The sequence below is a fragment of the Capra hircus genome, chromosome 5 (assembly GCF_001704415.2).
Source record: "Capra hircus breed San Clemente chromosome 5, ASM170441v1, whole genome shotgun sequence".
NCBI classification, from domain to species: Eukaryota; Metazoa; Chordata; class Mammalia; order Artiodactyla; family Bovidae; genus Capra; species Capra hircus.
In genome coordinates this window covers 113,499,782-113,527,763 of record NC_030812.1, presented here as the reverse complement: position 1 = coordinate 113,527,763, position 27,982 = coordinate 113,499,782, and the positions used below count along the sequence as shown (strand labels likewise).

At 59.1% G+C, this 27,982-nt stretch overlaps 1 protein-coding gene across 2 annotated transcripts; it reads left to right on the top strand.

The window, feature by feature from the left end:
* SULT4A1 (sulfotransferase family 4A member 1) lies at positions 20-27,982 on the top strand. Of its 2 annotated transcripts, XR_001918134.1 has the most exons (8): positions 20-235; positions 14,367-14,497; positions 15,671-15,751; positions 17,446-17,572; positions 21,220-21,314; positions 23,530-23,668; positions 25,055-25,188; positions 26,492-26,592. XR_001918134.1 is itself a non-coding variant. In XM_018048879.1 (7 exons), the coding sequence occupies exons 1-7, from the start codon at positions 67-69 to the stop codon at positions 26,602-26,604; spliced, it is 855 nt and encodes a 284-aa protein (XP_017904368.1). In that variant the 5' UTR covers positions 20-66; the 3' UTR covers positions 26,605-27,982. The 2 variants fall into 2 exon arrangements, 1 of the variants encoding a protein (XP_017904368.1); XM_018048879.1 differs by lacking the exon at positions 25,055-25,188 and having other exon boundaries at positions 26,492-27,982.

Sequence of the window (27,982 nt, the reverse complement as noted above, 5' to 3'; positions counted from 1 at the left end):
CTAGGGCGCGGGGCGGCGGCGGCGGCGGGGCTGCGGGGCTGCGGGGCTGCGGGGCCGGGCGGCGGCATGGCGGAGAGCGAGGCGGAGACCCCCAGCACGCCGGGCGAGTTCGAGAGCAAGTACTTCGAGTTCCACGGCGTGCGGCTGCCGCCCTTTTGCCGCGGGAAGATGGAGGAGATCGCCAACTTCCCGGTGCGGCCCAGCGACGTGTGGATCGTCACCTACCCCAAGTCCGGTGAGCCCTGCGCGGACCCCGCCCCGGCCGGCTCTGCGGCGCGCCGGCGTGGACGCTGCGGCCCGCGCGCGGGGAGGCGGGGGGCCGACTGGGGGTGGGGGGCCGAGGGCGGGGGCGCGATGCTTGGAGCCCGACAGGGCGGGGTGGGGGTGGTCGGCCCGGGGTTTGGGGGGAAACCAGGTGTTTGGAGGTTGAGCCCCCGGTGTCCGTGGCCAGGTGGCGTCCTGTGGGGATGGAGCCTTGTTTGGCGGCAGCAGCTGCCAGGCAGGCAGGCCCAGGCCCGCCACCCTTCACTGCCTCCCCTCCCGATGTCCAGCTGGCTGTGTGACCTTGGACAGTCACTAAACCTCTCTGTTCTTGGGTTCGGTTCAGCCCTTTGATGAGCGCCAAGTCCTGGTGTTGATCTTGGGAAGGGGGTGAAACGGGGCGTCAGGGCTGTGTGCGTCCCTCATTTACTGCGTGGGCACTGGCTGGGGGATGGGACTGGCCCGTGCCCAGAGTGCAGTGTCCGATGTGTCCCCCCTGATCCAGGGCCGCCTCCTTCACCCTGGTGTATCCTGGCTTCCGGGACCCAGGGCAGTCACATTTCCTAGCATTAGAATGTCGCTTTCATGACCGCTGTGTGAAGCCCAGGTGATCGTTGGCACTCCCACTGTATGGTGGGCACTGAGGCTCAGAGAGGGGAGGTTGCTTGCCCAAGGTCACACAGCTGATGAGGGGGAGGAGCTGCGATTTAAGGCCAGGCGGGTGTGCATGTGCCCAGGACCTGATGTAAGAGATTTTTGATGTAGTGCCTCTTCTGAGGTTTGTAGGGAAAAGGGGCAACTTTCCTGTTTGACATTCCTGCGGGTTTCCATTGTTGCCGCTGTCCTGAAGAGAGAGGGATTCACTGCTCTGAACCCAGACAGTGCAGTGCGTCTTTGGCCTGGTGTGCAGGGTGGCGGCCTTGAGGTCGCGTGGTCAGAGGATCAGGCTGGCAGGTTGCTGGGAGAGCCTGTAGGCTTGGCTGTCCTTGCTGTGCAGGGCCCCAGATGCCCAGGGGGTAGGCCTGGTTCTCCCAGGAAGGCGGAAGAAGGGGCTTGTGAGTAGAGGGGTGGAGAGGAGTCTGGAGGCACTGCTGGGCTGTCTTTGGGAAGAAGGAAAAGGAAGTGTGGGGATTCAAAATTGGTCAGATTTTAGAGCCAGGGATATCATTCATATATATAAGACCCCCAGCAGGGTGTGGGCGGGACAGCAGTTGGCTTGCCTCCTGTTCCGTGGGATCACTGAAGGCTGAAAATGGCCTCCTGTCAGTTTAGGGCAGGGTCTGCCTACTTCTGAATTGGGAAAAATGTGGGCACCTCTGAGGATTTCGGAGTGGCAGATGGGCAGTTGTGGTTCTCTGTTACTCCCCTCCATTTCATGAGTAGGATATGGTGGCTGAGAAGCTGGGCTGCTGGCAGGCTGGGGAGGCCCTGGGCATAGAGCTTGCTTGAAAGGCATGGCCTTGAAGCTTGTGGGGAGGCTTTAGACGGGCCCAGCGTTGGGGGCCTGCTGGGGTTCTGCAGGGACCTTGATGGGAATGAAGTGTTGGTTTAAGGAAGTTTTCTGGATAACCAAACCTCACATCTTGTTTGTAACTTGCATCTTTCAAAGATAAAAACATGTCCTTCTGAGTTTGCTCTCAGAAGGAGAGCAAAGATTGGCTCTTCCCTTCGGAAACAGAGAACCCAGCTCGGCCAGAGATCCTGGTGTGGGGTCCCTTTGCACACAGCCTGAAAGAGCCTCCTTTTCAAAGCTTAAAATTATTTTTCCCCTTACGGTCTTTCCAGGCTCTTACTGTTTCTCCATCTGCCCCCTGCTGGCTCCTTTTGCCTTTTACCTGCCGACTGGGCAGCCTGAGATGGCGCTAGCGGTAAAAAAAAAAAACCAAAAACCTGCCTGCCGATGCAGGAGACATGAGTTGTGGATTTGACCCCTGGGTCAGGAAGATCCCCTGGAGACAGGCATGGCAACCTCCTCCAGTACTCTTGCCTGGAGAATCCCATGGACAGAGGAGCCCACCGGGCTACAGACCATGGGGTTGCAAAGAGTCGGACACAACTGAACAACACAAACCCATTTTAAGGGCTTCCCTGGTGACTCAGTGGCAAAGAATCCACCTGCCAACGCAGGAGACTCTGGGTAGGGAAGACCCCCCTCCCTGCCGGAGAAGGAAATGGCAGCTCACTCCAGTATTCTTCCCTGGAGAATCCTATGGACGGAGGAGCCTGGCGGGCTACAGTCCATGGGGTCGCAGAGAGCTGGACACGTCTGAAGCGACTGAGCATGCATGCAGCCTGCAGGGCAGCCTGAAGATGCCCTTGTTCAAACTGTGTGTGAGCCAGAGGGAGAGGACGTTAGTAGCGCTCAGCTGGCGACCTGCCATGCTCCGTGCTCTGTCACTTGCAAAGGCCTCTGTTCATCATGGCAGTGAGCTGTCTGCGGACCTCTCCGACCAGAGGTGGTCTCCATTTCAGAAGTCCGGCACAGAAACTCTGGGAGGTGAAGTGGCTCGCCCAAGCTCAAGTGCCTGGGATGAGGCTTGTTTGAGTTGACGGCGGGCCGGGGAGTGAAGCCGCAGGGTGTCACGGGTTTGTGTAGGCCAGTATCTGCTATTCCTTGTTTGCTTTCCTCCTGGTTCTTAACCTTCACCCAGTCCATCCTGCTTGTCCATGTCGTGGGATGGTGACAGGAAAAGTGAGAAGTTTTCTCAGGAAGGATGACCTTGCTGAGACCAGTGCTTCTGGAGGTCCCATGTCCTCGCAGCCCCCACCGCCTGTAAAGTTCATTACTCAAAATGATAACAGAGAGGCCTGAAGAATCAGTCCCCCAAAGCTAGTTTTCACTCAACCAAAGATGGCACGCCCTGGAGGTCCTCTCCAGTGGCAGCTGGTGTGGCAGGAGGAGCTGCCTGGGGGGCAAGATCTGGGTTCCTTCCCACCCCCCACCCCACCCCGGGCTGTTGCCCTCAGGCGATTGCCCTGCTGTGAAATCTGCACGGTGCAGTCACAGAGGCTGCTTCTGCTCCCGGGTCCTTGGAGGGGCTGTTACTTTGAACGCAGGCCAGGTGTAGTTTGCCGTGGGTCTTCAGAGTGGTGAAGTGGCCCCTTGACGAGTCCCACGTGCCTGGTGCTCTGCCGTGTTAATCCAGAGGCTCAGAGAAGGCACGGACTTGCTCAGAGTCACACAGCAGCTGAGAGACAGTCAGGTCTAATCCATCCTCTGCTCCGCAGCCAGTTTCGCCCCTGCCCCTCTGGAGGAGGGAGCTGGACTCAGGCCCCAAGGAGGAGGGAGGATCCCATCTTCTCTCCCCTGCTCTGGGGTGGAAGTCTCAGGATGCTTCGGGGTTTTAGGGGTTTTGTCAGAGTTCTGAGTCCTGGGCCACGTGGACTTCAGGCGGCCGACTTCATGATTCCATTCCCTTCCCGTCCCCGCCTCCCTGCTTCCTCCTCCCCACCAGGAGTGGGTCTGCAGGAGGCTCTGGCTTGGACATTGAGGGCCTGGCTTTGGAGCCCAAAGACCTGCATGTGAGTGCAGCTGTGCTACTCACCTGCTGGCTGCCCCTGGGCAGGTGAGACCACCTGAGCTGTGCTGCCCTCGAGGGTGGGAGAGGCTGCCTCGGCGCCTTGCTGGGCAGCTGTGAGGATGGGTGGGAAGATAAGCCGGGGCTCCTGCCTGGACCAGATGCACCCTAAGCAGAGGGCAGGGTGTCGTCAATGCCAGCTTTCACCCCCTGAGCACCCATGGCACCCCGACCTTTCCTCGGGGCTGGGCATGCAGAGAAAAGTCCCGTTGGGTGCCTGTCTTCAGTGAGTGTTCAGCCTGCCGGGGGCCGGACGGCTCCAGTGTGGACCCACGGGACTGCTTGGGTTCCCAGTGCCCAAGTCTAGGGGGTCGCAGTGAAGTTGCAGGTGGCCCCAGGGCCCCTGTCCACCCCGCCCCTCTGGTGGGGAGCGTCTGACGGGAGAGGTCGCGACAGTCGGATCCTGCTTTCCTCCACGGTACTTCAGTACTTCCAGAACTTTTCTGTGTATCTGACACTTGAGCTCAGGTGACAGGCTAGGACTGTGCTGTCTTAATACGGGAGCCTCTAGTTCCCGGTGGGTATCGAAGTTTAAGGAATTGAAATAAAATTATAGAGATTCAGTTCCTCAGTAGCACTGGCCACACTCCATGAGCTCAGGAGCTGCACTTGGCTAGTGGTCACCGGCGCTGGACAGCAGGCTTCAGCTGTTTCCATCCTCACGGAGGTCCTGCAGGACGGCACCAGTCTGCGCTGTGACCCCACGGTGGGAGCCCGTGGTGCCTTCAGTGTCCGGGACCCTCCTCGCTGTCAAGTGTTGACGGTCCTTCTTTCTTACAGCCTCTGGTCCCAGGGTCTCTCTCTCTCTTTAGTTGCTAAGTCGTGTCTAACTCTGCAACCCCATGGACTGTAGCCCGCCAGGCTCCTCTGTCCATGGGATTCTCCAGGCAAGAATACCCGAGTGGGTTGCCATTTCCTTCTCCAGGGGATCTCCCTGACCCAGGGATTGAAGCCGGGGTCTCCTGCATTGCAGGTGGCTTCTTTACCGACTGAGCCTGAGGGAAGCCCAGGGTGTCTGGTGTTAAATCCAATCTTGTCTGGGCGACATCGGTTCCCAAGGCTGTGGAGATCACGTGGGCTCTGGAATGTGCTCCTTGGTTCGGCCTGGGCATCCCCGCTCCTGGTTTTTCTTTCCTTTGGCTCTCACCCATCTTGAAGTGCACCCCCGTTCTCTGGTCACTGATGGGGGGACGGGAGAGCCTGGCCCAACTCCAGCCCTGTCCCTGTGTGACTTCAGTTTGCTCTTGAAAAATGAGAGGGTTAGACCTGATAGGTTCATCTTTAGTCTTAAGAACGCTCTGGGGCAGGGAGGCCCACAGGCCACAGCCTGGATGATCTTTGGCTGAGAGCGTCCCCAGGCCCGGGAGATGGGCGCAGGGAGTGTCGTGAATGCAGCCCTCAAGGAGCTCACACAGACACTGGAAAGCCAGGCTCCTAATGCTGACCGCTGCCCAATGGGCCAGGGTGCTCATTCTCGGGGGTCAGGTAGGGGGCCCAGGAAGAGGGGCTCCGAGGAGGAGGGTTGCAGGGGGGCTGCATGGAGGAGGTGGCGGGACCTGGCTGTGAGAGTTGGTGGGGCCTCCCAGTCCATCGTGTTTGAGCCTCGGAGCAGCTTCGTGTTCTTCGTTGTTGCCTCTCTTGGATAGAAACAGGCCCCCTGAGGGGCAAGGGCGGTGTCAGCGCCCGAGGATGCAGGTTTGACTTGCAGACGGTGGGGAGGAGCCAGCCCCAGGGGAGCTGGACAGAGGGACAGAGGTGACCTGGCCTCGGTTCTGGGCTGGACGCTCCCAGGTTTCCAGGGTTGGTTATCATGTTCTCCCAGCCTGGGGAGGAGACTGGCCTCAAATCCAGATCCGGAAGCAGGCTAGGAAGTTTTGGGGGAGGAACTCGCCACCCGCCCTGAGCTCACGTTTGTGCCAGGATCAGAGTTGGCATCCCTGCCTTCCAGCTCCAGGGTGATGAGTGCCCCCCAGCGAGCACCTGCTCACCCGCCTCCCTGAGGATGTCCCCGGAGGTCTGGTTCCAGATGACTTGTCGCCTTCCTGTATCCTTCCCCTCCCTCTCCCTTGCCTCCTCCCTCTTCCTTCCCTTTGCTCTGACTCCAGCTGTTCGCCCATACTCGAGAGGGCTTGGCTTTGGGGAAGGAGGTGGCTGGTCCCAAGAGGCGGGGTTGGCTGGGGGAGCAGCCTTCTCATCACCGTATGAGACCTGGAATGAAAGCCTCCAGAGGAACCCACAAGGTTCTGGAGGAAAGATGGGAGCAGGGCCACCGGGACGAGAATCTGCTGACTCCGTGGAATTAGGAGGAGGCCCCGAGCCGACTCTGAGCTTCAGGGTCTCATGGGGGCTCCTCAGCTCTCCTTCCTCCGAGGCAGTGAGGACTGCTCTGCCGTTCCCCGCCCCCACATGCACCTCGGTACTGTGCTTCTGTGGCTCCACCACCAACCCAGGAAGTGCTCAAACCTGCCCACCCCTCTCAGCTCCCCTGCAGTCTTGGGAACCTTCCTCTCTCACCCGGACTGTTGTGTGGCCTGCCTCCTGGGTTCACCTTTCACTCTGCAGCCAAAGTGACCTCTTAGGAACGCAAGACCACGCCCCCGAGGGTTCGCTCTCTCTCCCAACTCCGCCATGGCCTTCAGGCAGTGGTGAAGTCCACCCCGGGGCCGTCCTCTGGTGGTCAGCTGTCCTGCCCCTTGCTCACCAGCATGGTGAGCACGCATGGCTCTCCCTTCCCTCCAGCCTGGCTCCCTCTCTCTGGGGTGCTCCTGCCCTCCCTTCCCTTCCTCTCCTTTTCCCTCCCTCTCGATTACCCGATGTGGACCTCTGTTTCCAGAACACCTCTCAGCTGTTCACTGTGGGACTGAGCGTCCTCCTGTGCCTCCCCCCGCCACCTTTCAGGACTTCAGAGGTGCCACACAGTTGTCTGCTGGCTTGCATTGCTTCTGGTGAAAAGTCAGCTGTGATTCTTTGTTCCTTTTGGAATGGATCCTTTTTCCCCCTTCTGGTGGCCTTCGAGATGTCCTCTTTATCTTTGGTTTTCAGTGCTTGGATATGAGGTGTCCAGATACATGTATTTTTTAGGGGAGGAGGATACCTATTCTGCTTGGGCTTCTCTGAGCGTCTCAGTGCTGTACTTTGATGCCTTTCCTTATTTTGGAAGAATTCTCAGTCACCACTGCAACTATTTCTGGTGTCCCGCTCTCTGTTCTTCTTTTCAGATGCCAACTACACGTTAGACAGTTTGATACGGTCCTATAGCTCTTGGACATTCTATTTTTTTCACGCTATTTTTCTCTTTGTGTCTCAGTTTGGGTAACTTCTGTTGGTCAGTCTTCAGGTTGACTGATCCTTCCACTGTGTCAGGTATACTGACGAGCCCACTGAAAGCATTCTGTATTTCTGTTAACCGTGTTTTTATTTTTTCTCTAGCATTTCCATCGTGGTTTTCATCTCTCTGCTGAAATATTCATCTGTTTACGCTTGTTGTCCATCTTCTCCATGAAATCCTTCAACATTTGAGTCAGAATACTTTAATATTCCCTGAGTCTGATTCTGTTGATTCTTTTGTCTCCTGACGGATTTTTTTGTTTGTTTTTTTGGTGTTTTTTTTTTTTTTTTTTTGATGTGTACTACTTTTTCATTGGATGGTGGACACTGTGCCAGCATTGGAGATAGGAATCATTTGTATTGATGCTTTGAAACCAGCCTGTCTCTTCTTGGCAGGCTGTTAGTGTAGGCAGTGAGTCAGTCTAGTAGGAACTGGGCTGTGTTTGAATTGTGTTATCACTCTGGTCACTTGAGTGACCGCTGGTGTTAACTCCTGTAGCACCACCTCGTGCTCCGCGTGGCGGGGGTGGTGCTGAGTGTTCAGAGGGTCTTTCCTCAGTGTTCCTGCCCTGTTGCTGTTCAGTTGCTATGTTTGGACCTACTTGTTAGCACACCAGGCTTCCTCCACTGTCTCCCGGAGTTTGCTCGGATTCATGTCCATTGAGTCAATGATGCCATCTAACCATCTCATCCTCTGCTGCCCCCGTCTCCTTTTGCCTGCAGTCCTTCCCAGCCCTACCTTCAGCATTTGGTCTGAATCTTAAGAGGGGTTTCTCCCTACACCCTGTCCCCTCCCTCAAGGGTGGACAGCTGGTACTTGTTGCTCTGTTACTGGCTGAGAGAGGAGGGTTTTGAGGGCGTTGCCTGGTCCAGCTGCAGCCTTAGGTAGGCTCTGGGTTTCTTGGTCTTGATGGAACTTACTCAGTGATGCCCTCCAGTGGCTGCCAACTCTGCCTTGATGGTGGGTCTTGTGCGGGAAAGAGTCTCGCATCCCTCTTTCTGCATTTGGGGTCTTCAGACCCCAGGGACGGGCTTCTGCCCTGCCCATGGAGCCAGAGTTCTTTTCTTTCACCCAGTCTCCAGCCATGTTGGGTCTTCACCAGCACCTGGGTGGGCGGGGGCAGAAGGTTTTGCTGCCCCTCCTCCAGTGGCTTAACGCTTTCTTCCCATAGAGGAGAAGGGTTCCAGGAGGTTTTCTGTTTTCCTGGAGGAGCTGGACTGACCCCAGCTGTGGCGCCTTTGTGTCCGGTGCCTGCAGAGCGCCCACGGGGTGGGTTGAGCACAGGTGCTCGTCGCTGTGTCCTCTTCAGACCTCTTTATGTGATGACCGGAAGTAGGAGGCTCCGAGCCCCTGGGAGGGGGAGTGCAATGACTGTGGGTTTCGGAAGCTCAGTGTTAGCTAACTTAGCAGCTAGAGAACCTAATGCCAGGAGGGGAGGGCAGCAGGTACGTGGACCTGTTCACTGCGGGGCCTAGGAGTCGTACACTGCACCCCTCGGAGGAGTTTGAAGGTAGGAGGCTGTTGCAAAGACAGGCAGGTTTCTTTGGGGGAAGTGGGTCCAGAGAGGGCATGGAGTTGGGACTGTCACACACAGCAATAGGCTGGGATACAGTGCTGAGTTGAAAATGGACATCAGGTGAAGACCACAACGTCACCCTCCTGCTCAGCTCTCCTGGGATGCCTGCGGTCCCCCGGGGCAGAGAGTGGAGGCGTCTCCTCTGGAGAAATTGACCCCAAAGTGAAGACTTAGAAATGCTCCCACGCGGGCAACTGCTGTCATAGTCATGAGGGTGCCGGGCTGGGCTGCACTCGCGCATGTGAGGCCCTGCGGTCAGCAGGCGCGTCCACCGCAGAGAACTGTGACCTGGGGCTTGTTCTCACCTGTGGGTGGACTCAGGGTCTCTAGATCTTAGCATCTCCAACAGGAAGGACAGAGGCCTGCCAAAAGAAGACAAAAAGCAGCAAGAGGCACTCAGCGGAATCCAACGCAATGTGCAGAGCAGAAGAAAACCTGAAAGAACCACCCCTGGCACTCTTGGCTCTGCTCCACTGCGAGAGTGAAGGCAGGTACACTCTTGGTGAAGAAAGTCACACCAGGAATGAGCAAGTAGGGATCCTGAAAGAACTCTTGGAATTAAAAACATTGTAGCTGAAAGTTTTAAAACTCAGCTGTGAGGTTTGGATGGTGAAGCAGAGGAAATGTCCTGGAAAGTGGAACAAAATTGTTACAAATTGATGACAAGTGGGAGCAAAGAGGTAAGAAAAGTAGAAGGTCTCAGAGTTCCAGAAAGAGGGAGTAGCGAGATCGGGAGAACTGGAAGTCAGGATTTCCAGACTGGAGCTTGAGTTAAAGGCCCCCTTGTGCCTGAATGTGTCTCCAGGCACCGTGAATAAGAGACCGGGCTGAAGCACTTAACTGTGAAATTTCAGAGGAGATCGCAAAGCTTCCAGAGATAAGAATGGGCCACATTCAAGGGACGAGGAACCAGGACCTCAGAGTTCTCAGCACAATGCTGGCAGCTGGAAGATGGGAACAGTGCATTCAGGGTCCCCAGCCTGGAACCCCATACCCAGCTCAGCCAGCCGTCCCGAGCCAGGTAGAAGCAGGCGCTTGTCGTCAGGCTCCAGCTCATAGAGGGTGGGCTCTGCCGCTGTGCACGCGGACACCAAGGGGCACATGGCTAGAAGACTGGGTCCTCCCAGCCCCACGGAGACGCAGGGAGACATTTGTGGGGTGCCGGGGGCACGACCCTCAGAGATTCATGGGGTTTGAGCACAGCCCCTGCATTTGGCTGTGTGGGGAGTGTTTGCCAGGAATTATTATCCAGAGTCGGGCAAGGAATTGTTAATAGGCACATAAAACAGTGAGCAAGCAGGCAAAGGAGACAGTCTCGTATGAGCAAGGAAGCGTTACCACCACACGCTGTACTTTGGGTTAGACCAAGAATTGTGCCAAGACCGCGTCGGGGAGAGAAGCCTGCAGGAAGGAAGGCGGCTCGGTCAGCAGTCAGTAACCCATCAGAACGTACAGATGTGAAATAACGGTGTAAGCACGTCAGAAACTGGAGGGTAAGAGAAGAAGAAGCAGGGCTTTGCTGTGTTCACAGGAGTGGGGTGGGGAGGGGCATGAGATTTCTGACCTCAGTCTTTTGACTCTTTATACAATTTATTTTTGACTGTGCTGATTGCCCTTGCTGCGTGCGGGCTTTCTCTAGTTGCGTTGAGCGTGGGGGGCTCTTCTTCCTTGTGGCTCAGACTTAGCTGCCCCCCGGCTTGTGGAGTCTTCCCAGACCAGAGATCGAACCTGAGTCCCCTGCATCGGCAGGTGGGTTCTTAACCACTGGACCACCAGGGAAATCCGCTCCTGACTTTTAGACCAGGTATACACGTGTAATATTAGGTAAAGAATAAAAATGAAAGGATCAGAATTCCAAAGTTTCCCAGCCCCAGGATCCTGGCGCCTGGGGGTCCATTTCCAACTGGTTCCGACCATAGCGTGCTGGTCCGTCCTGTCCCCAAGGGTTCTGGTAGGAATCTTGACGGGCTCCACCGCAGCCATCCCCAGGGAGTTCCGCCCAAACCTCAGTGTTCTCTGCCGATCAGAGTCACTGCCACCGCCTTGGAGCCGCCAGGGAGCAGTTTCCCTGCCGTCAGCAGAAGCGCGCCTGTGAGCCATCGACTCGCATCTGTTGACTTGAAAACGAGCTGCCGGAAAGCGTGTGGCTCGTGTTACTCCCGCCTGGCCAGTCCCGCGTATCCCTGGGTTGAAAGCCTGGCTCTCCTCCACCTCACCTTGAATTTGCTGGGCAGCGGGCTGGCCTCCTGGGCACCTGTCCCCCGGGGGATCAGACACAGAGGGGTGGCGGGGAGGGGGCTGAGGCCTGGCTTCACCCCCGCCTGCTTTTGCCATCCCGTCCGGGTGGCTGGCTGTGGCCCCCGTGCTCCCCAGGGGTACTGGGGAGGCTGTCCGTGCAGGGCTGTGGTTCCCGCCACTCCAAGCGTCGCTCTCCCTTCCCCAGCTCTGTGACCTTGGCCCGGAACCTGAACCCCGAGCTTCTTTATCCACCCTGGGGGTGCTTGTAGATCCTGCCTTGGCCATGGCGGGCCTTGCCCCTGGTGTCACCCATCAGCCCATCTTCGCGGGAAGGCGGCCTGGCTTGAGGTGTGGGGAGGCTGGGGTGTTTCCAGCATGAGCAGTGCAGGTGAGCAGTGCAGCGCCCACGGGTGTTAGGGGGTGTGACCTGGCGCGGCAGGAGGCGGGGGTCCAGCTTCTCGCTGGAGCCCAGAACGGGGTGCAGCCTCGCAGACCACCTTGGTGTTAGTGCCTTGAGACCTGTGCTGGCCTCCTGGCCCCCCAGAGTGACAGGTAGTACCTGGGTTGTTCTGGGCCACTGAGTTGTTGGTAATTGGTTACAGCTGCTGTAAAAACTAGTAATACGATGCAGCCTCGCTCCCTGTGCACACGAGCTGCCCCCCGTCAGCTCCCCAGAGGTGCCCAGAGCGTTGCGTGCAGCTGAACAGGAAGCCCAGGTCACCCAGTACCCCCAGGGCTGGGGAGGCTTGGAGGGTCCAGGGAGGCCTCTGAGTGGCGGCCCAAAGCACAAGTCCAAGGTGACCAGGCAGAAGGGCAGCCCGTGGCAGGCCTGGGCCCCGGGTGCTGGGCGCAGGGGGTGGTGGAGAAGGCTGGCCGCAGCACAGAGGGTCAGAGTGGGGGAGAGGAGGCCGCAGGCTGAGCAGGACTGTGTCCCTGGGCGTGAGAACAGCTGGGCCTGGGCCCGGGATTCCCGGCCACGGTAGCCAGGAGGGTGGGTGGACGGGCTGGGCAGGGTGGCCCCTCGGCCGTGGGACCTGGAGGCGCCAGTGGGCAAGGCAGGCGCCTGGTGGCTGCCTGCAGGGCCAGTGTTTGGACTTCGGCTGAGGGGCTTTGTCTGGACCCAGGTAGTGACTATCTGGTAGAGTCATCATCCCCGGTCATTCTTTTCCGTGGTGGTTTGGTCACATCTGGCCAGCCTGGGGACACCGGGGCCGTTGCCTGAGCTGGTCCTGTGTCTCCCACTCCCCGTCCTCCCTGGTGCCCGGCAAGGGCATGGTGCGCCCTCCTGAGCTGGAGACGGGAGGGCCAAGTGGTGCTCCACCAGGAAATGGACTTACAGGGCTGCCCTGGAGAGGGGGCTGCGAGGGACAGGCTGCAGAGAGCTTCCTGTGGGCTCTAACGAGGCTGGCCTTCCGGCGCAGCTCCTTAATGGAGGCACGGATGGAGCTTGTGAAATTGCTGTGTCGACGCTGATGTTAGAAGTACTAATGTGCAGAAATGGCTGTCTGGGTCATGCCTGTGGGGGCTGCTGGGGTGGGGCGGGAGCGCTAAATGCAGCTCCTGAAGAACTTCTTGGTGGTGGTCTAGCCGCCCAGTCGCGGACTGCAGCCCGCCAGGCTCCTCTGTGCATGAGATTTCCCAGGCACGAATACTGGAGTGGGTTGCCATTTCCTCCTCCAGGGAATCTGCCCAACCCAGCAATCAAACTCACGTCTCCTGCACTGCGGGCAGATTCTCTACCGCTGCACCACCAGGGAAGCCTGAAGACCTCCCTGGGAGGAAACTGCCCATGGTCTGATTTCTAAGGGTAACCCCTCAGTTCCCACCCCCACTCTCCCCGCCTGCCCCCACCCAAGTGCAGCTGCCTTGAGCTGCTGGGTGGATGGGCCTCGCCAGGAGGAAGAGGCGGATGGGGGCCACACACTGGCGCTGTGACCTTGGGCACCATCAGGCCTCAGGAACCTCCCCTCTAATGGGGGCGATGGTCCCTGCGTCTCAGGTTGGAGGGCGACCACAGCCGCAGAGCAGACTCCCTTTGGCGCCTCGCTCACTGTGCTCAGCACCGCGTCTGGACCCAGCCCTGCCGGGCGCTGCAGCCCTTTGTGGCCCCTGTCGTCCTAGTCTCGGGGGAGCATCCTGCTGCTCACCGACGCTTCCGCTGCTCCCAAGGCTTGCTCTTCTGAGGAGCGCTGCAGGGCTGTCCTGCTCTGTGCCTCTCAGCGTGGTCCTGGCTGTTGTCGTTCCTCAGTTGCCCAGTCGTGTCTGACTCTGCGATCCCATGGACTGCAGTGCGCCAGGCCTCTCTGTCCCTCACCATCTCCCAAAGTTTGCCCAAGTTCATGTCCATTGCATCAGTGATGCCATCTCATCCCCTGATGCCCTCTTCTCCTTCTGCCCTCAATCTTTCCCAGCATCAGGGACTTTCCAGTGAGCCAGCTGTTCACATCAGATGGCCGAAATACTGGAGTTTCAACTTCAGCATCAGTCCTGCCAATGAGTATTCAGGGTTGATTTCCCTTAACATTAACTGGATTGATCTCCTTGCTGTCCAAGGAACTCTCAAGAATCTTCTCCAGCATCACAGTTTGAAGGCATCAATTCTTCAGTGCTCTGCCTTCTTTACAGTCCATCTCTCATAACCATAGGTGACCACTGGAAGACCAGAGCCTCAACTACAGGGACCTTTGTTGGCAGAGTAATGTCTCTGCTTTTTCAGCACACTGTCTAGGCTTGTCGAGGTTTCCCTGCCAAGAAGCAAACGTCTTCTGATTTCATGGCTGCAGTCACCATCCGTGGTGGTTTTGGAGCCCAAGCAGAGGAAATCTGTCACTGCTTCCGCCTTCTGCTCCTCTGCGTAACTGCAGGGCTGTTCTGGCCCATGTCTCTTGGTGTTGTCCTGGCACATTTCTTGTTATAGGTCAGACCCGTGTTTTGGTTTAGTAGATACCAGGAGATGTGGTTTTCATTGTAAATAATAATTGACTGGCCAGCCATTCCCCTGGACCCTCATCACTCTTGGGTAAATGGAAATTCAGGTTCTGGAAGCCCAGGGCTGAGATCACACGCTCATCACAGTCCTCAAGTCCCTGGGGGAGGTAGGCACCACGCGTCCTGTTCTCCCCTTATGGCGGTCTCGAGAAATCTCCTGTCTGCATTCGGTGCTGACAAGACAGGAGTTCAGAAAGGCTGGCTGAGCCACAGTCACCCCGAGAGGTGGCATTGAGGCACACAGTGTTCCTCCACTAGACTCAGGACACTGCTGAGACCTCCCTGCAAAACCTGGAGCCCTTCAGTCCTTTCCTGGGGCGGTTGGTGCTCCCCCAAGAGTGGGGCTGGCCCTCGGGCTTCCTTCCAGGCATCCCCTCACCAGCTTCTCTCCCTCCAGGCACCAGCTTGCTGCAGGAAGTGGTCTACTTGGTGAGCCAGGGGGCCGACCCTGATGAGATCGGCTTGATGAACATCGACGAGCAGCTCCCGGTCCTGGAATACCCACAGCCAGGCCTGGACATCATCAAGGTGGGCTCGAGGCAGGCGTCACAGCACACGTGAGCCCCTTGGGGCCTTCCTGTGGTTGCTCCTGAGGGGTTCCTGGGGCCCCTTTGGTTGGAAGGAAAGCAGCGAGCTCCTGGGACCCCAGGTGGCCGGCAGGAAGAGACTGCCGGCCTGAGCTGGTGGTGATGTCCCTGGAACTGAACCAGAGGGTGATGGGGGTGACTTCGAGGAGGAAAGGAGGCAGCTGCCGGGAGTAGGGGGGCAAGGTGGAGGTGAGGGGCCTCCTCCTGTGGTTCATCCTGCCTGTTGGGGGGACTGGGTAGGATGTGCTTGCATCATAAATACTTGGTACCAAGAGTGAAACAAACATCCCCGAGTCCCGTCTGGCCCGCCCCTCATGTTATCTGGGTTTTTTCCTCTGCACCCTCCCCTCTGCCACCTCTCAGTTCAGGCCTCACTTCCCGCGTGGCCCCCCTGTCCATTCTCCTGTGAGATGGGCATTCTGAAGCTCTGAGAGCACCCCCACACCCCCAGGTCAGTGTTCGCATTGCTGCCGGCCGAGCCCCACTGTGGAGCTGGGTGGGCGCCCGCTGCTGGCGCCCTGCTCCTGGCCTTGTGGTCCCGCCCAGAGCTGAGCTGACCTTGTGACGTCAGAGCCCTTACAGCACTTAGAGCCCACAGGACAGGAAAAGCGAGGGTCCTGGTGGTCGAAGGGTGGCCCCTCTGGACAGGAGCAGCGTGGTCGGGCTAGGGCCTGTCGGCGGGGACCCCTGAGTCAGGGCCTGGGGGCGGAGCGCTGGCTGATGGAGGGGCCGGGCGTGGCAAGGCGCAGCGGGGGGGCCCTGTGCTGAGACCACTGCAGAGCCCAGCGGCCCTCCTCCCTGAGCTTCTGTTTCCTCTGTGGCCCTTCATGGCCCGTCCTGCGGCCGCTCTTGGCCGCTCCAGGCTGCAGCCTGCCCTCGTGTGCTCTGAGCAGACCCTTGCCAGTATACTTAGTCTCAGGCTGTGGGGTGCCTGTGTCTGGCTCATGTCTGTCCCCCAGGGTCCAGCCTGGGCAGGGCTGGGGGTCGTATCTCAGGGAGATGTTTCTGGGGCAGGGGTGCTGGTCCTGACTTGTCCAAGGCCCCATAGGGCCCAGGGCCCGTCAGAAAGTCTGTGTGTCCTCCTCTGACCGCCTCCCCTCTCTGCCCGCCACAGGAACTGACATCTCCCCGCCTCATCAAAAGCCACCTCCCCTACCGCTTCCTGCCCTCCGACCTCCACAACGGCGATTCCAAGGTAACCCTGGCTCCCCGCTGCTCCCAACCGCTTCCTCCTCCTGGAACCAGGGACCCGTGTGCCAGTCCAAACTGTGGTCTGTCACAGGCACGAGTTCCCAGAGAACAACCTTGGTGGGGTGGGACCCCCGGAGAGACGTCCTGGAGCCTTGTCGCTAGTGTTTTATATCCATGTTGCTTACCTGGGTTCTTCCTCACAGTTGAACTTGACCAGCCAGGGCTCAGCCTCTGCCTGTTTGAGACCTAAGGACTCAACGGCTGCTTTCACTGTCTCTGCTTTTTTTCTGTTTCCTCAACTGCATGAGATGTTGGAGACCTATAGTTCTCACCACCAGGAGGGTCAGGACCATAGTTTTTCCGTCTTCTGCTGATTTTAAAGTAGAGCTAGAGACACCGCAGCATTCATAGCAGCCCAGGGTCCCATCGCCAGGCTGCGGAAGCACCCTCAGTGCCCGTCACCAGATGAATGGGCATGAAAGGTCTGGCGGGTGTGTGCAGTGGGAAGCCATTCGGCCGTAAAGAGAGAAGGGGATTCTGCCATTTGCAGCAGTGGGGCTGGACTTGGGGGGCGTTAAGCCAGACAGAGAAGGACAAATACTGTTCGGCATCACTTTATGTGATTTTTTCAGTGGAATCTGAAAAGCTGCAGCAAACTAGTGACTGTAATAGGAGCAGCCAGACTCAGAGATGAAAAGGAAGCCAGTGGCTACCAGTGGGGAGAGGGAAGGGGCAGGGCAAGACAGGGATGGGGGCCAAGAGATACAGACTATTGCAGAAAATGGACATGGACTTGGGCAAACTCTGGGAGACGGTGAGGGACAGGGAGGCCTGGCGTGCTGCAGTCCATGGGTCGCAAAGAGTCGGACACGACTGGGCAAGTGAAGCACAGCAGCAACGCGTATAAAATGAGCTACAGGGGCACGTTGTGCATCATGAGGAATATAGCAAGTGTCTTATATGAAAGGAATGTACTCTTTACACATTTTGAATGACTATTTTATACATGTGACATACATAATACTGTATATCAGCTATCAGTTCAGTCACTCACTGACTCTTTACGACCCCATGGACTGCAGCACGACAGGCCTCCCTGTCCATCACAAATTCCTGGAGTTTGCTCAAACTCACGTCCATTGAGTTGGTGATGCCATCCAACCATCTCATCCTCTGTCGGCCCCTTTTCCTCCTGCCTTCAATCTTTCCCAGCATCAGGGTCTTTTCCAAGGAGTCAGCTCTTCACATCAGATGGCCAGAGTATTGGAGCTTCAGCTTCAGCATCAGTCCTTCCAGTGAATATTCAGGACTGATTTCCTTAATGATTGACTGGTTTGATCTCCTTGCAGTTCAAGGGACTCTCAAGAGTCTTCTCTAAAGTATCAACTGTAGTTTAATAAAAAATAAACAAGTAGTCCTAGAGGACAGAAATGTGATTAAATACGCAAGTAATTGTCCTAGCTGATGCTGCCGTGTGGACGGGAGTCCATCTCTGCTGAGACAGGGCAACGGTGAGAAGGTATTTGGTCCTGGCGTGTGAAGGGCTGGCCTCGCCGTGGGTAACGGGGTAGGAGAGCAGCTTGTAGGTCAGTGAAACCTGCTCGGGGAGGCCTTCCTGGGCCGGAGGATTGCAGACTAACCTCCTCCGTGTGCCCGCCTATGCCTCCTTCCTCCTCCTGCCCACCCCCGCCGCCGCAGGTCATCTACATGGCCCGGAACCCCAAGGACCTGGTGGTGTCTTATTACCAGTTCCACCGCTCGCTGCGGACCATGAGCTACCGAGGCACGTTCCAGGAGTTCTGCCGGAGGTTCATGAACGACAAGCGTGAGTGTCTGCGTGGCGCCCCCGCGGGGGTACTGCCCATCACCCCAGGGCTGTGATGGCCGCGGGGCCGGCCTGCTTCCCTGCTGGCGGGCAGCGGAGCGCGGGCTGAGGGGGGTCAGGAAGTTTCTGCCAGGCCGAGCGGGCATCTGACGCCGAAGCCCATGTCTCTCCCCACACCCCTGTGGTTCTAAGTCCCTCAGTTAAAAGCATCTGTATCCCTGCCTGGATTCCAAGCTGTGAGAAGTGGCCTAGATCCCCCCCGTTATTGGTGCCCGAGGCCAGCGTGGAGGCCGCAGCTTCGTGTGAGGGTCCAGGGCCTTCAGCTGGACTTGAGGGTCAGGCTTGAGCCACAGGCCGGTGTGGCAGGTGGGGTTCACTCCGAGGGAGGGGCGGGACAGTGCTCTGGGCAGGAGGCTTGTTCCCAGGGGAGAGGCCTGAGCAGGGGCTGAGCATGCCCAGGGCCCCTCCATCCGTGTCTGCGCCCCTGTCGGGGAGGAGTGGACCAGGGAGGGAGCTGTCCCCTTGGCCGTGGGGTTGGTTCTGGTCCCCCACCTGCCAACCCTGGCTTCTCTGCACACCTTGCTGCTTAAGACTTTGCGCCCAGGAGAGTTTTGAAATTGATTAAGTCCGTCTGGAGACTCTCCTGCAGATACACGTCCTGTTTTATTTCCCAGCTCAGGAAACCCTCAGCCTGGTTGTCCATTCGTTGTCCGGCCCAGGCAGGGCAGGGGTTCTGCAATGAGATTATGTGGCAGGAGCAGGATAAAGCGCATAGAGGCAGTACAGGAGCGCAGCACCCCAAGTTTACATGGGACCTGGGGTGGCTGAACTGGAGCCTGGCTGAAGACCAGACCTCCTGAGTGAGCTCCCCACAGTGTCTGAGGCCCTCTCTTTGCTGCCCTTGCATCTCTGCTTCAGCCTAGCCTGGGGAGGAGGGACCCCAGATGGGAAGGGACAAGTGTAGGGCCCCGGGGCTGTGCCTTAAGGCCCTGAGGACCTACTGAAGGCCTCTGTTCAGCCTACCTTCCCCCAGCCCGTCAGCTGGCTTGGGCCCCTCCTGGTCTGTCAGGCGTTTGGTTCCCAGAGCCGTGTTTTAAGTCCTGGTTTGCGTTCCCGCCTTTAAAGCATCCACCAGCACGGGAACACCACCATTGCAAATAGTGGGTGTCCACCGCATTCACACTGCCCCCTGCACAGGCCGGAGGAGTTGTAAGTTATCCAGTACAGGCCCCTCCACCTCGTGAAGGTCACGTTATTGTCCAGCACTGACGTTCAAGGCTGTACACGCTTGCTGTGATCCCTCAAAGCCGCTGCACCCAAGCACCCAGTCCTGTTTATTCCCCGCTCTGAGAAGGCTTGCCTTCTCTGTCCACGGTACTGAAGAGCTTGAGTGATGTGCAGAAGAGGCAGTGAAACTCGCTGTCTGTCCACTGACAGCCAGGGCGCACTGCCCCGAGGCCTGTGTCGGGGGTCGTGACGCACACACTACAGGGCGGGAGTTGGGGGGGGACTGGCCCCGAGTGCCAGGGGACAGGAGCAGGGTGGAGGAGTGCCTGCATCCCCTGTCTTCTCGGCCTCCCTGTCCCTGAGTCGCCCCCCACCCCTCTGCCACCCCATCCTCAGGCCCTGGTTGTCTGTCTGTGAGTGTTCTCTGGGAGGGTGGGGGTGTTCTGGTCTCCCATGTCCATGCCCAGTGGACCGTTCAGTCCTAGGACACCGGTCTGCCTGCCAGCTATGGGCCCAGACTTCGGAGAGTCTGCTCAGGGCCCCCAGAGTTACCAGCCTGCCAGCGAGTTGGTCAGGTCCCTTCCTCCTCTGGACTCGCCCCCATGCTCAAGATCGGGATGGCTGGCCTGGCCCTCATGTCCTGCCCTGTGCGTGGGTCTCCTCCCGGTGTGGGAGGAGCAGGGATGTGCCAGGCCGACGGGAGGGTGCGAGACCTGGAGTCTGAAACCTTGGGTGCGGGAGACCGGGCCAGGAGGGCCAGGGTTCATCCGGCCGCGGGCCCAGTGAGGCCTTTGGCTGTAGCCTGCGCTGTTGATTCATTTCTGCCCACTCACCCCCATCCCCTTGCAGAGCGCCCCCTTCCTTCTCCATAAAGGGCCTTCTGCTTTGCTCCACTCCCCCGCCAGTGCCGCCTTGACCAATACCTCCACTCCCAGGACCCACGTCTGGCTGTGGGCCTAGGCTGCTGCTGCGCCGCGCCTCGCCAGCGGAATGGCAGACTGCTGATGGACTGGGCTGGCGGGGTTGGGGTCCCCATGTGCCAGCCTTGGTCGTCGGGTACGCATGGCTCTGGCACTTGGGGAACTTCAGTAGTACACATGGGACCCCCAGTGCGTCCCACCAGAGAGGACACACAGCGATGCCCCCGCTGGTCCCCAGGAGCTGAGACCTGTACCTGCTTCTCTGGGGGCAGCAACCTAGCGGTAGGGGGGTGGGGCGCAGGTTCTGTCATGCCGTTCACAGAGGAGGAGGTGCAGACAGGTTCAGGGCCTGCTCCGTCTCATGGCCAGTGAGGGTGTGAGAGGCTGGCTGCCTCTGATCCAAGTCCTCGTCCTCTGCCCTCCTGCCTGGCCACTGTCTGATGGTGCTGTCTGCCTCGGACCCCGCCCGCCTGTGCCCCCCCTGCTTCTCTGAGGCCCCTTTGCAGCCCCCTGCCCTGCTTCCTGCCCAGCCCTCGCGGATCACTCCAAGCTTGCCTGGCATGGGAGGTGCCTGCCCCAGGCCTTGGGGCTCCTTCCCAGCGCTGGTCACTCCCATGTGGCCAGCCTTGGGCTTTGCCGTCAGGCTGGGAGCTCCTCTGGCCTTGGGCCGTGTGTCGTGTCCTGGAGTTCGGGAGGTGGATGCGTGCTCAGTTAAGTGAGGGCCTCGGCAGTGTGGCCACCACTCTTGACTGGCCCCTGTTATCCAACCAGACCTGCTTCCCAAGGCCCCACCGGCCCAGGGTCCCCCACGTTCCCTGGCCGAGACCTCCCTCTGGTCCACCTGGAAGCCCCCTTGGAAGCTGCCCTCACAGTGAGGGGCATCAGTGTAAACCAGTGGTGAGAACCCATAGTTTTTACGAAGAACGCTGTGAAGCGGCCTGGCCACACTGACTGGTACATGGGTCCCCCTGTGGCCGTGGGACCCCAGCCCCAGGCCACAGCCCAGAGAATCATGGGACACGCTGGCTGTGCTGGTGTGAGCTCGCGTGTTGGGACGGCCCGCTGCCCCTCTTCGTGCAGCGCCTCCCGTTCCTGCCTATGTTTGCGATGTGCGGGCCTGGCGGGCCCCATGTCGGCTCTGTCTAGAGTGCCGCGCCCCACCCCACCCCACCCCGAGCTCTTGTCTTCCCGACTGCAGACCAACTGGCCCTGGGCCCAGCTCCTCTGGGCGGCCCTCTCTTGCAGTCACCACTTGTCCAAGAAGCTCCTGGAGCCGGCGCCTGCGCACCCAGGGGACGGAGGCCTCCCTGCTCAGGGTCGGGCCTTGGGCGTCTGGGAGGTGGGGCGGAGGCCAGCAGGCAGGAGTGGTGGGGCAGGCGGCCAGGGGGCGTGTGGCTGCCGGAGGAGCCGGACCTGCATCGCAGCTGCTGGGCAGAGGACTGAGCCGCCATCCACGCGCCCGTCCCTCCTGCGACCTCTCCTGTCCCCTTGTGTCCACAGTGGGCTATGGCTCCTGGTTCGAGCACGTGCAGGAGTTCTGGGAGCACCACATGGACTCGAATGTGCTTTTCCTCAAGTACGAAGACATGCACCGGGTGAGTGCCGGGGGGGAGGGGGGGCGGCGCCTGCGGGGGGCGCCTGGGGCGGTGCCTCGGGGGCGTGTCCTGAGGGGGTGGGTGCCTGGGGGCGGTGCCTCGGGGGCGTGTCCTGAGGGGGTGGGTCCCTGGGGGCGTGTCCTGAGGGGTGGGTTCTCGGGGGCATGTCCTGAGGGGTGGATGCCTGGGGGCATGTCCTGAGGGGTGGATGCCTCGGGGGCGTGTCCTGAGGGGTGGGTCCCTGGGGGCGTGTCCTGAGGGGGTGGGTTCTCGGGGGCGTGTCCTGAGGGGTGGGTACCTGGGGGCGTGTCCTGAGGGGTGGGCGCCTTGGGAGTGTGTCCTGAGTGGTGGGTACCTGGTGGTGGGTGCCTCGGGGGTGTGACCTGATGGGGTGTGTCCTGAGGGGTGGGTGCGTCCTGAGGGGTGGGTGCCTTAGGGGCGTGTCCTGAGGGGGTGGGTACCTGGGGGGCGTGTCCCGAGGGGGTGGGTGCCTCGGGGGCATGTCCTGAGGGGGGTGGGTACCTGGGGGGCGTGTCCTGAGGGGTGGGTTCTCGGGGGTGTGTCCTGAGGGGTGGGTGCCTTGGGAGTGTGTCCTGAGTGGGTGGGTACCTGGTGGTGGGTGCCTTGGGTGTGTGACCTGAGGGGGTGTGTCCTGAGGGGTGGGTGCCTCGGGGGCATGTTCTGAGGGGTGGGTGCCTCCGGGGCGTGTCCTGAGGGGCAGGTCCCTGGGGGGTTTGTCTTGAGGGGAGTGTGCCCTGGTGGTTAGGTGCCAAGGGGCAGGGGTGATGCTCCAGGCTCCGGTCGGTCCCACAGTGGAGCCCTCAGGGAGGGTGTGCGCCGCTCCCAAGTTAGGGGTGGCCTGCAGTGCTTCCGAAAGGTCTATTTATTTTTATGCTTCGACGGTGGTGGAGCACCACCCAGCACCCTGTCCAAGGTGAGGGGACCAGCTCGGGGTGGCCGAGTCTGCGTTTCTCGTCCAGGCTGTCTGTCTGTCTGTCTGTCGGGGGCGGGGAGCTGGTTTGCAGGCTGCTGACCACCCGGCGGGTGTGTGCTGGTGTCTGGCCTCTGCTCCCTGGGGCACATTCTGGGCAGCGTGTCCGCCGTCACGTTTGTCCATCCACTCAGGGCTTCGGGCATTTGGGCTGTTCCCATTCTGGGTAACTGTGAGCAGAGTTCTGTGGGCGTTCCCGTGTCTGGGCGGACACTAGTTGTCTTTTCATCTTTTTTTTCCTTTACCTCTGTGCTGGGATGGGAGGGCGTGGGGCTCCAAGGTAGGGTGGGATGAGGAGCCCGCCTGTCCAGCTGCAGATGCAACTGTAGGGCCTGGTGCCAGCTGGCAGGTTCCTCCCAGTGCCTCGCTTTCGAGTCACTTAGTATTTCATCCTGAGAGAGCAGGGCGTGCAGTTTACAGAAAACTTCAGAGCTGAAACACAGCCCTGTGGCCCGCTTCTCCAGACTCGCCCGGAGGCTGTGTCTGCCTTGCAGGCCTGCGGGAGAGGAGACAGCCTCTAACATTCTCCTCATGTGGCCCAGCCACCGCCGGCCGGTGTTTGGTCTGCCAACAGACAGCCCTGGCTATGGGCAGGACGCTGGGCACGGCGAGGCTGGGGCAGAGGCCGCGAGCGGCTTCAGTGTTTCCTGGGGCAGGACGTGGCCATGGAGGGGCAGGGCTGTGTGGTGAGCAGGTGGGCAGGGCCCCTCGGAGACAGTGAGGCAGCGGTAGCTGTGCCGTCGGCAGTGCCGGGGTGCTGGGGCCCACAGACGGCTTCGCATCAGCGTAACGAGCGTCACTGAATCTTCACAGTGAGCCAGGTTCCCTGCCCCGCGAGGTGGGCAGGCCCTGGGGCCCCAGGGTCCCCTGGGGCCTCCTCAAGGCTCTCCTGAGTGCCGTTTGGGTTCCAGCTGATGGCGTGGAAGGAAGGGGAGAGCGAGCTGGTCCTGCCCCTGGCGCAGTGCCCAAGCGCCTTCCTTTACTGCTTGCTACTTTTGGACATGGCCGCCGCTACATCAGGGTCTGCTTCCAGATTCCCAGAGGGCCGGGGCGGGAGCTAAGCGCCCTCGGGCGATCTCTTAACCCGGATTCTTATTTCCTGAAGATTATGGTGTCTGGTTTGTCTCGAGGAGTTGAGTCAGGCCGTGCATAAAAGGTCCCGAGTGGTGTTCTGCAAAGGCGCCGCCTCTGACGGGCTCCCGCGTCCCCACCCTTGTCTTCCAGGACCTGGTGACCATGGTGGAGCAGCTGGCCAGGTTCCTGGGGGTGTCCTGCGACAAGGCGCAGCTGGAGTCGCTGATCGAGCACTGCCACCAGCTGGTGGACCAGTGCTGCAATGCCGAGGCCCTGCCCGTGGGCCGGGGTACGTGCCCGTCCGGCCCCTAGGGCCCCCGCCCCCTCCCTGCCGGCGTCCTCACGCTTTCCAGACCCCATCCTCCCCCTCCCCGGCCCCGAGTCAGGGTTCAGCCTCATATCTCCCGAGCCTTCCACTCCCCAGGGGGAGCGGAAGAAGGTAACCCAAAAAAGGGCCACTGAGGATCCTGGAAGCCCCTGCTGCAGTCAGCCTGTGACCCTGCACAGGGTGCAGAGTTCACGGTGGGGTGGCTGCTGGCAGGGGGATGTCTCAGGCTCTTTGGGCAAGAGGTTTTCAGGCAGACACCTCCTCAGACGTCCCCCACCCTGGCAATGCATTTGGGGCTGTGGAGTTGAGGAGCACAGAGCGTGCACACAGCTTCCTCGAGCTCCAGCTGGCTCTAGGGGTCTGTGTGAGCAAGGGCGTCTCCCTCTGTTCCCCAGGGGAGGCAGCCACACAGGTGAGGTGCAGCGCATCCCAGGGAAGGGGTGTGTGTGTGTGTGTCTGTGGTGTATGTGCTATGTGTATATGTGAGGGGTGTGTGTGCGCACACGTGTGTGTATGTGTGTGTGTGTGTGTGTGTGTGTGTATGTGTGTGTGTGTGTGTACGCATGTGAGAGAGTGACAGCAAGCAGGAAGTGCAGACCTCTCCAGGGCTGGCTGGGCAGCTGTCACAGAGGCCAGCACGCCCTCCCGGCCCAAGAGCAGGGTGCTAGGGGTGGAGCCGTCTGCGGTGCGGGCAGGCATTCCCGCAAGAGTCCTCCTGAGGTCCACGGGGGCTGCTCTCTGTGCCCCGAGGGCTCGTGCTCTTTGCAGCTGCTTCACGGTAGACGGCCCAGACATTCACATCCGCGGCACCTCAAATCGTGGCCGAGCCTGGTTCCTAGCTCCCGGGTCGGAGGGGAGGGCTCGGGAATGGCACCGGGCTCCACGAGCAGCTGCCCAGAGGGGAGAGAGGAGCTCCTCCGCGGCCTGCCGGGCTGCTCTGGCCTTTCGTCCTCCCTGTACGGAGCACTGGTTGGGTTGTCGACCCATGTGGCTCCCAGGCTGTCCTGAAGGTCAGGCGGTTGGGTGCCTTCCTGTCAAGGCAGGCAGGCCACTCTCCGGGAAGACGTTAGTTAACGAGCCACGTCACCCTGCCGTTTATTTCCTGGCTGCATCTTCACGAATGTTTATAATTTAAGATTTATTTGCTCTTTTTTAGTTTTGCGTTTGCTGTGTTTTGTTACCCTTGGGTGCGACCTTCTCCAGAAGCCCCCCTTCCGGCTCACTCATGTGCTTAAGAAGTGTCAAGAGCATACTGCATGCACAGATGCTTCTTCCGCTGTGTTTGCTTTTATCATCGTTTACCTTGGTTTTGCTTTATTTCAGTTCTTCGGTTTTGTTTTCTTTTAGCACATTGCCTCTTTGCTCGGAAGACCTCCTTGCGTTGGTGAGAATGCAGGGGCTTGAGTAGCCAGCTGCATTGCTTAGATTTGATTCATGTCACAGCATAAATTGCACTGTCTTGAGTCCAAATCCTAAACCAGGTGGGTGACTCCTCTGACGAGCTCTCGGCTGCCTCAGCTGAGAAAAATAATCATGGAAAAAAAACATATGGTGTGGTGGGTCTAGAGCTTGTAATTCTGACCCTGAGGTGTCCTTAGAGGGTAGCAAGAACAGTCTCTTGTTTCTTTTCCTCTCCATCACCAGCATATAATTTTTCATCACCGAAGAGAAAATCCGTATCACTTTGGATCTGTTAGCTCAGTGTTTGCAGGGTTGCAGTTTCATACATTAGGTCCTGCCAGGACAGGGGCGACTGTTAATAGCGCAGCTTAATGAGAGATGCTTGCTGGGACGGTCAGAGCTCTGCCGTCAGAGATGCCAACGGTGAACAGAATTCTAGGCGAGCATCTCAGTGCCCTGAGGCCGGTGTGTAAAAAGCTTGGCCACAGTGCTCTGGGTGACGCACTCACTGCAGACGGGAGGGCAGGAACCCGCTCCAGACTTCCTCACAGTCACCATTCATAGTGACCAGAACCAAAGATCTTGTAGTTAAGGAAAGTGGGTTCAGCAGTTTTCGTCATTTTGATCTCTCTCCCTTCACAAAGAAGGGGAAGGCCCGTGCCGGCCCATCAGTTTGTCGGCTCCAGGCCCCTCATCTCCTGCAAGGGGTGGGCAAAGGGGGTCTGACCAAGCCTCACTGGACTGTCACTGTGATAGAGCAGCCACGAGGGCCTGGGTGGGACTGATTTTGGTGTCGAGTTGGGAGCTCTGATGGCTTTATTCCCTGTCAGTTCTCCCCTGATGTCACATGGGCAGGCTTCTCGAAATCTCCACCCTTAACCTGGCCCTGGCAGCTCCCTGCCCACCATGAACCATTCTGCCTTTGTGGGGATGATTTTCGGTTTCCCTTTAAAAATTCTCCAGAAGCAACAGCCGCCTTGGTGGAGCTGTTGAGCTGCGTGAGTAGTGGTGTCACAGAGCACACAGATCCCACATGGCGCCTGAACGTCAGACCCGGGCCACAGACACTGCCCGTCCTCGGGGGTGTTGGGACTCGCGCCTGCTCTGCCTAGTGCTGGGAGCCAGTGGTGGATGGGCAGCGCCTCCCCAGGGCCTCAGCTCTGCACATTTCTGGTCCTGGGTGAAAGCACACCGGGATGGCCAGACTCAGGGAAGCGGGCTCAGCTAGCCTGTGGTTCACACGGCCGTCGTGGTCCCCATGGGACAGGTTCAGAGGGGTCCGGGGATAGGTCTGGAACCTTCCAGGTCCCTCTCCCCAGCTCCCTGTGGTTTGGCAGGTGACCGCCAGTGAACTCAGCACGCCTGCCCCTGTCTGTGTTGCAGGAAGGGTCGGGCTGTGGAAGGACATCTTCACTGTCTCCATGAACGAGAAGTTCGACCTGGTGTACAAGCAGAAGATGGGGAAGTGCGACCTCACGTTCGACTTTTACTTGTAATATCAGCAACCGCACACTTGCATGCTCACAGTGCCCAGACACTATAGCTCAGAGTCCCGTTTGCACTCATTTGTTCCTTGCTGGACAGACTCTGGAAGTGAGACCCCGGGGGAGGGAGGGGACATGGCCGGAGAAGCTGGAGAAAGCGGGTTTGAGTTCTGATCCAGAGCAGCTGTCTCGCCTTTGAAGTCTAAAACGTCTGCCCACAAAGATGGCGATTCTGCTGGACCACGTGTCACGTCTGTTAACATATGCAACTAGAGTGTCTGCCTTTATTACGACCCACACTACGTATTGTATTTTATAGAGCTTTTCACTGGAAACCTGAATAAATGTCAGTAAACCAAATAAAAGTTCATTTCCGAGGGGCTCAGGAGAGCCACACCCAGGTGGTAGGAAGCGCTCAGGGTTGACTTTATTTTTTTTGTCATTCACATGGCACAGCCATTCGGTCCTCCCCTGGTGAGGACCGGGGTGAGGCTGGGGTTGGGGGCCCGAGTTTCCCCGGTGGCTCAGTTCTCAGCAGCCGCCCTGAGTTGCAGCAGGAGCTGTTCTCAGGGCGGGGGAGTGTTTTCAGAGGCTGCCCTCGGGCCAGCGGCCCCGAGGCCGACGCAGAGGACCCAGAGGGGTGGGCATGTGATGCGGTGACCCAAGAACGGCCCCCTACCCCCACCCCCCACCCCAGCAGAGACAGAACCTGACTTTTCGTTCCACGGTCTTTGATTCCCTGAAGCAGAAACCTGCTTATGTTGGCAAACAGATGGCTTGATAGTACTTTCTAGAACTCCTGGGTCTATACCTACTGTTCATTGTTGCATCTGGGCCTGCGACTCTCAGCCCCAGAGACCCACCGAGTGCGTGTGGCGCCCCGTCTTGGCCCGGATGGCCTGGCGGTGTCGCCTTGGTGCTGCTCCAGGGCCTGGAGGCGGGGGTCTGCCCTGCCCCGCCTCCCGCTTCCTTTGCTGGCCCACGGCAGGCTGGAGGAGTGACAAGAGGCAGTGGGCGAGCTGCAGGGCTGATTGACCTGCACGCATGTCGCCGCCCCTGTGCACCGGGCTATCCTGGCTGTCCGTGGCTGGAAAGTGCCCGGGGTGGTGGGGCCAGAGGAGTCGCCTCCTCCGCAGGAGGGTCTGTGCTGAGAGTGGACGGGAGCGCTTCAGTCGTTTTGTCAAGGAGAGCAGCTTGGACGGGGCAGGTGGTCCTCGGCATTGTGCAGTGGGCTTGGCAGCACCTCTTTTCTGTGTATCTGCGAGGGTGGCTGCTTTCTGTGAAATTTGTTTTCTATTTTTCTATTTTTAGTACTGTATGGATGTTACTGAGCACCATGTGTGAGACTTCTCTGTGCTTGCTTGCATCTTTAATAAAGACATATCCCATG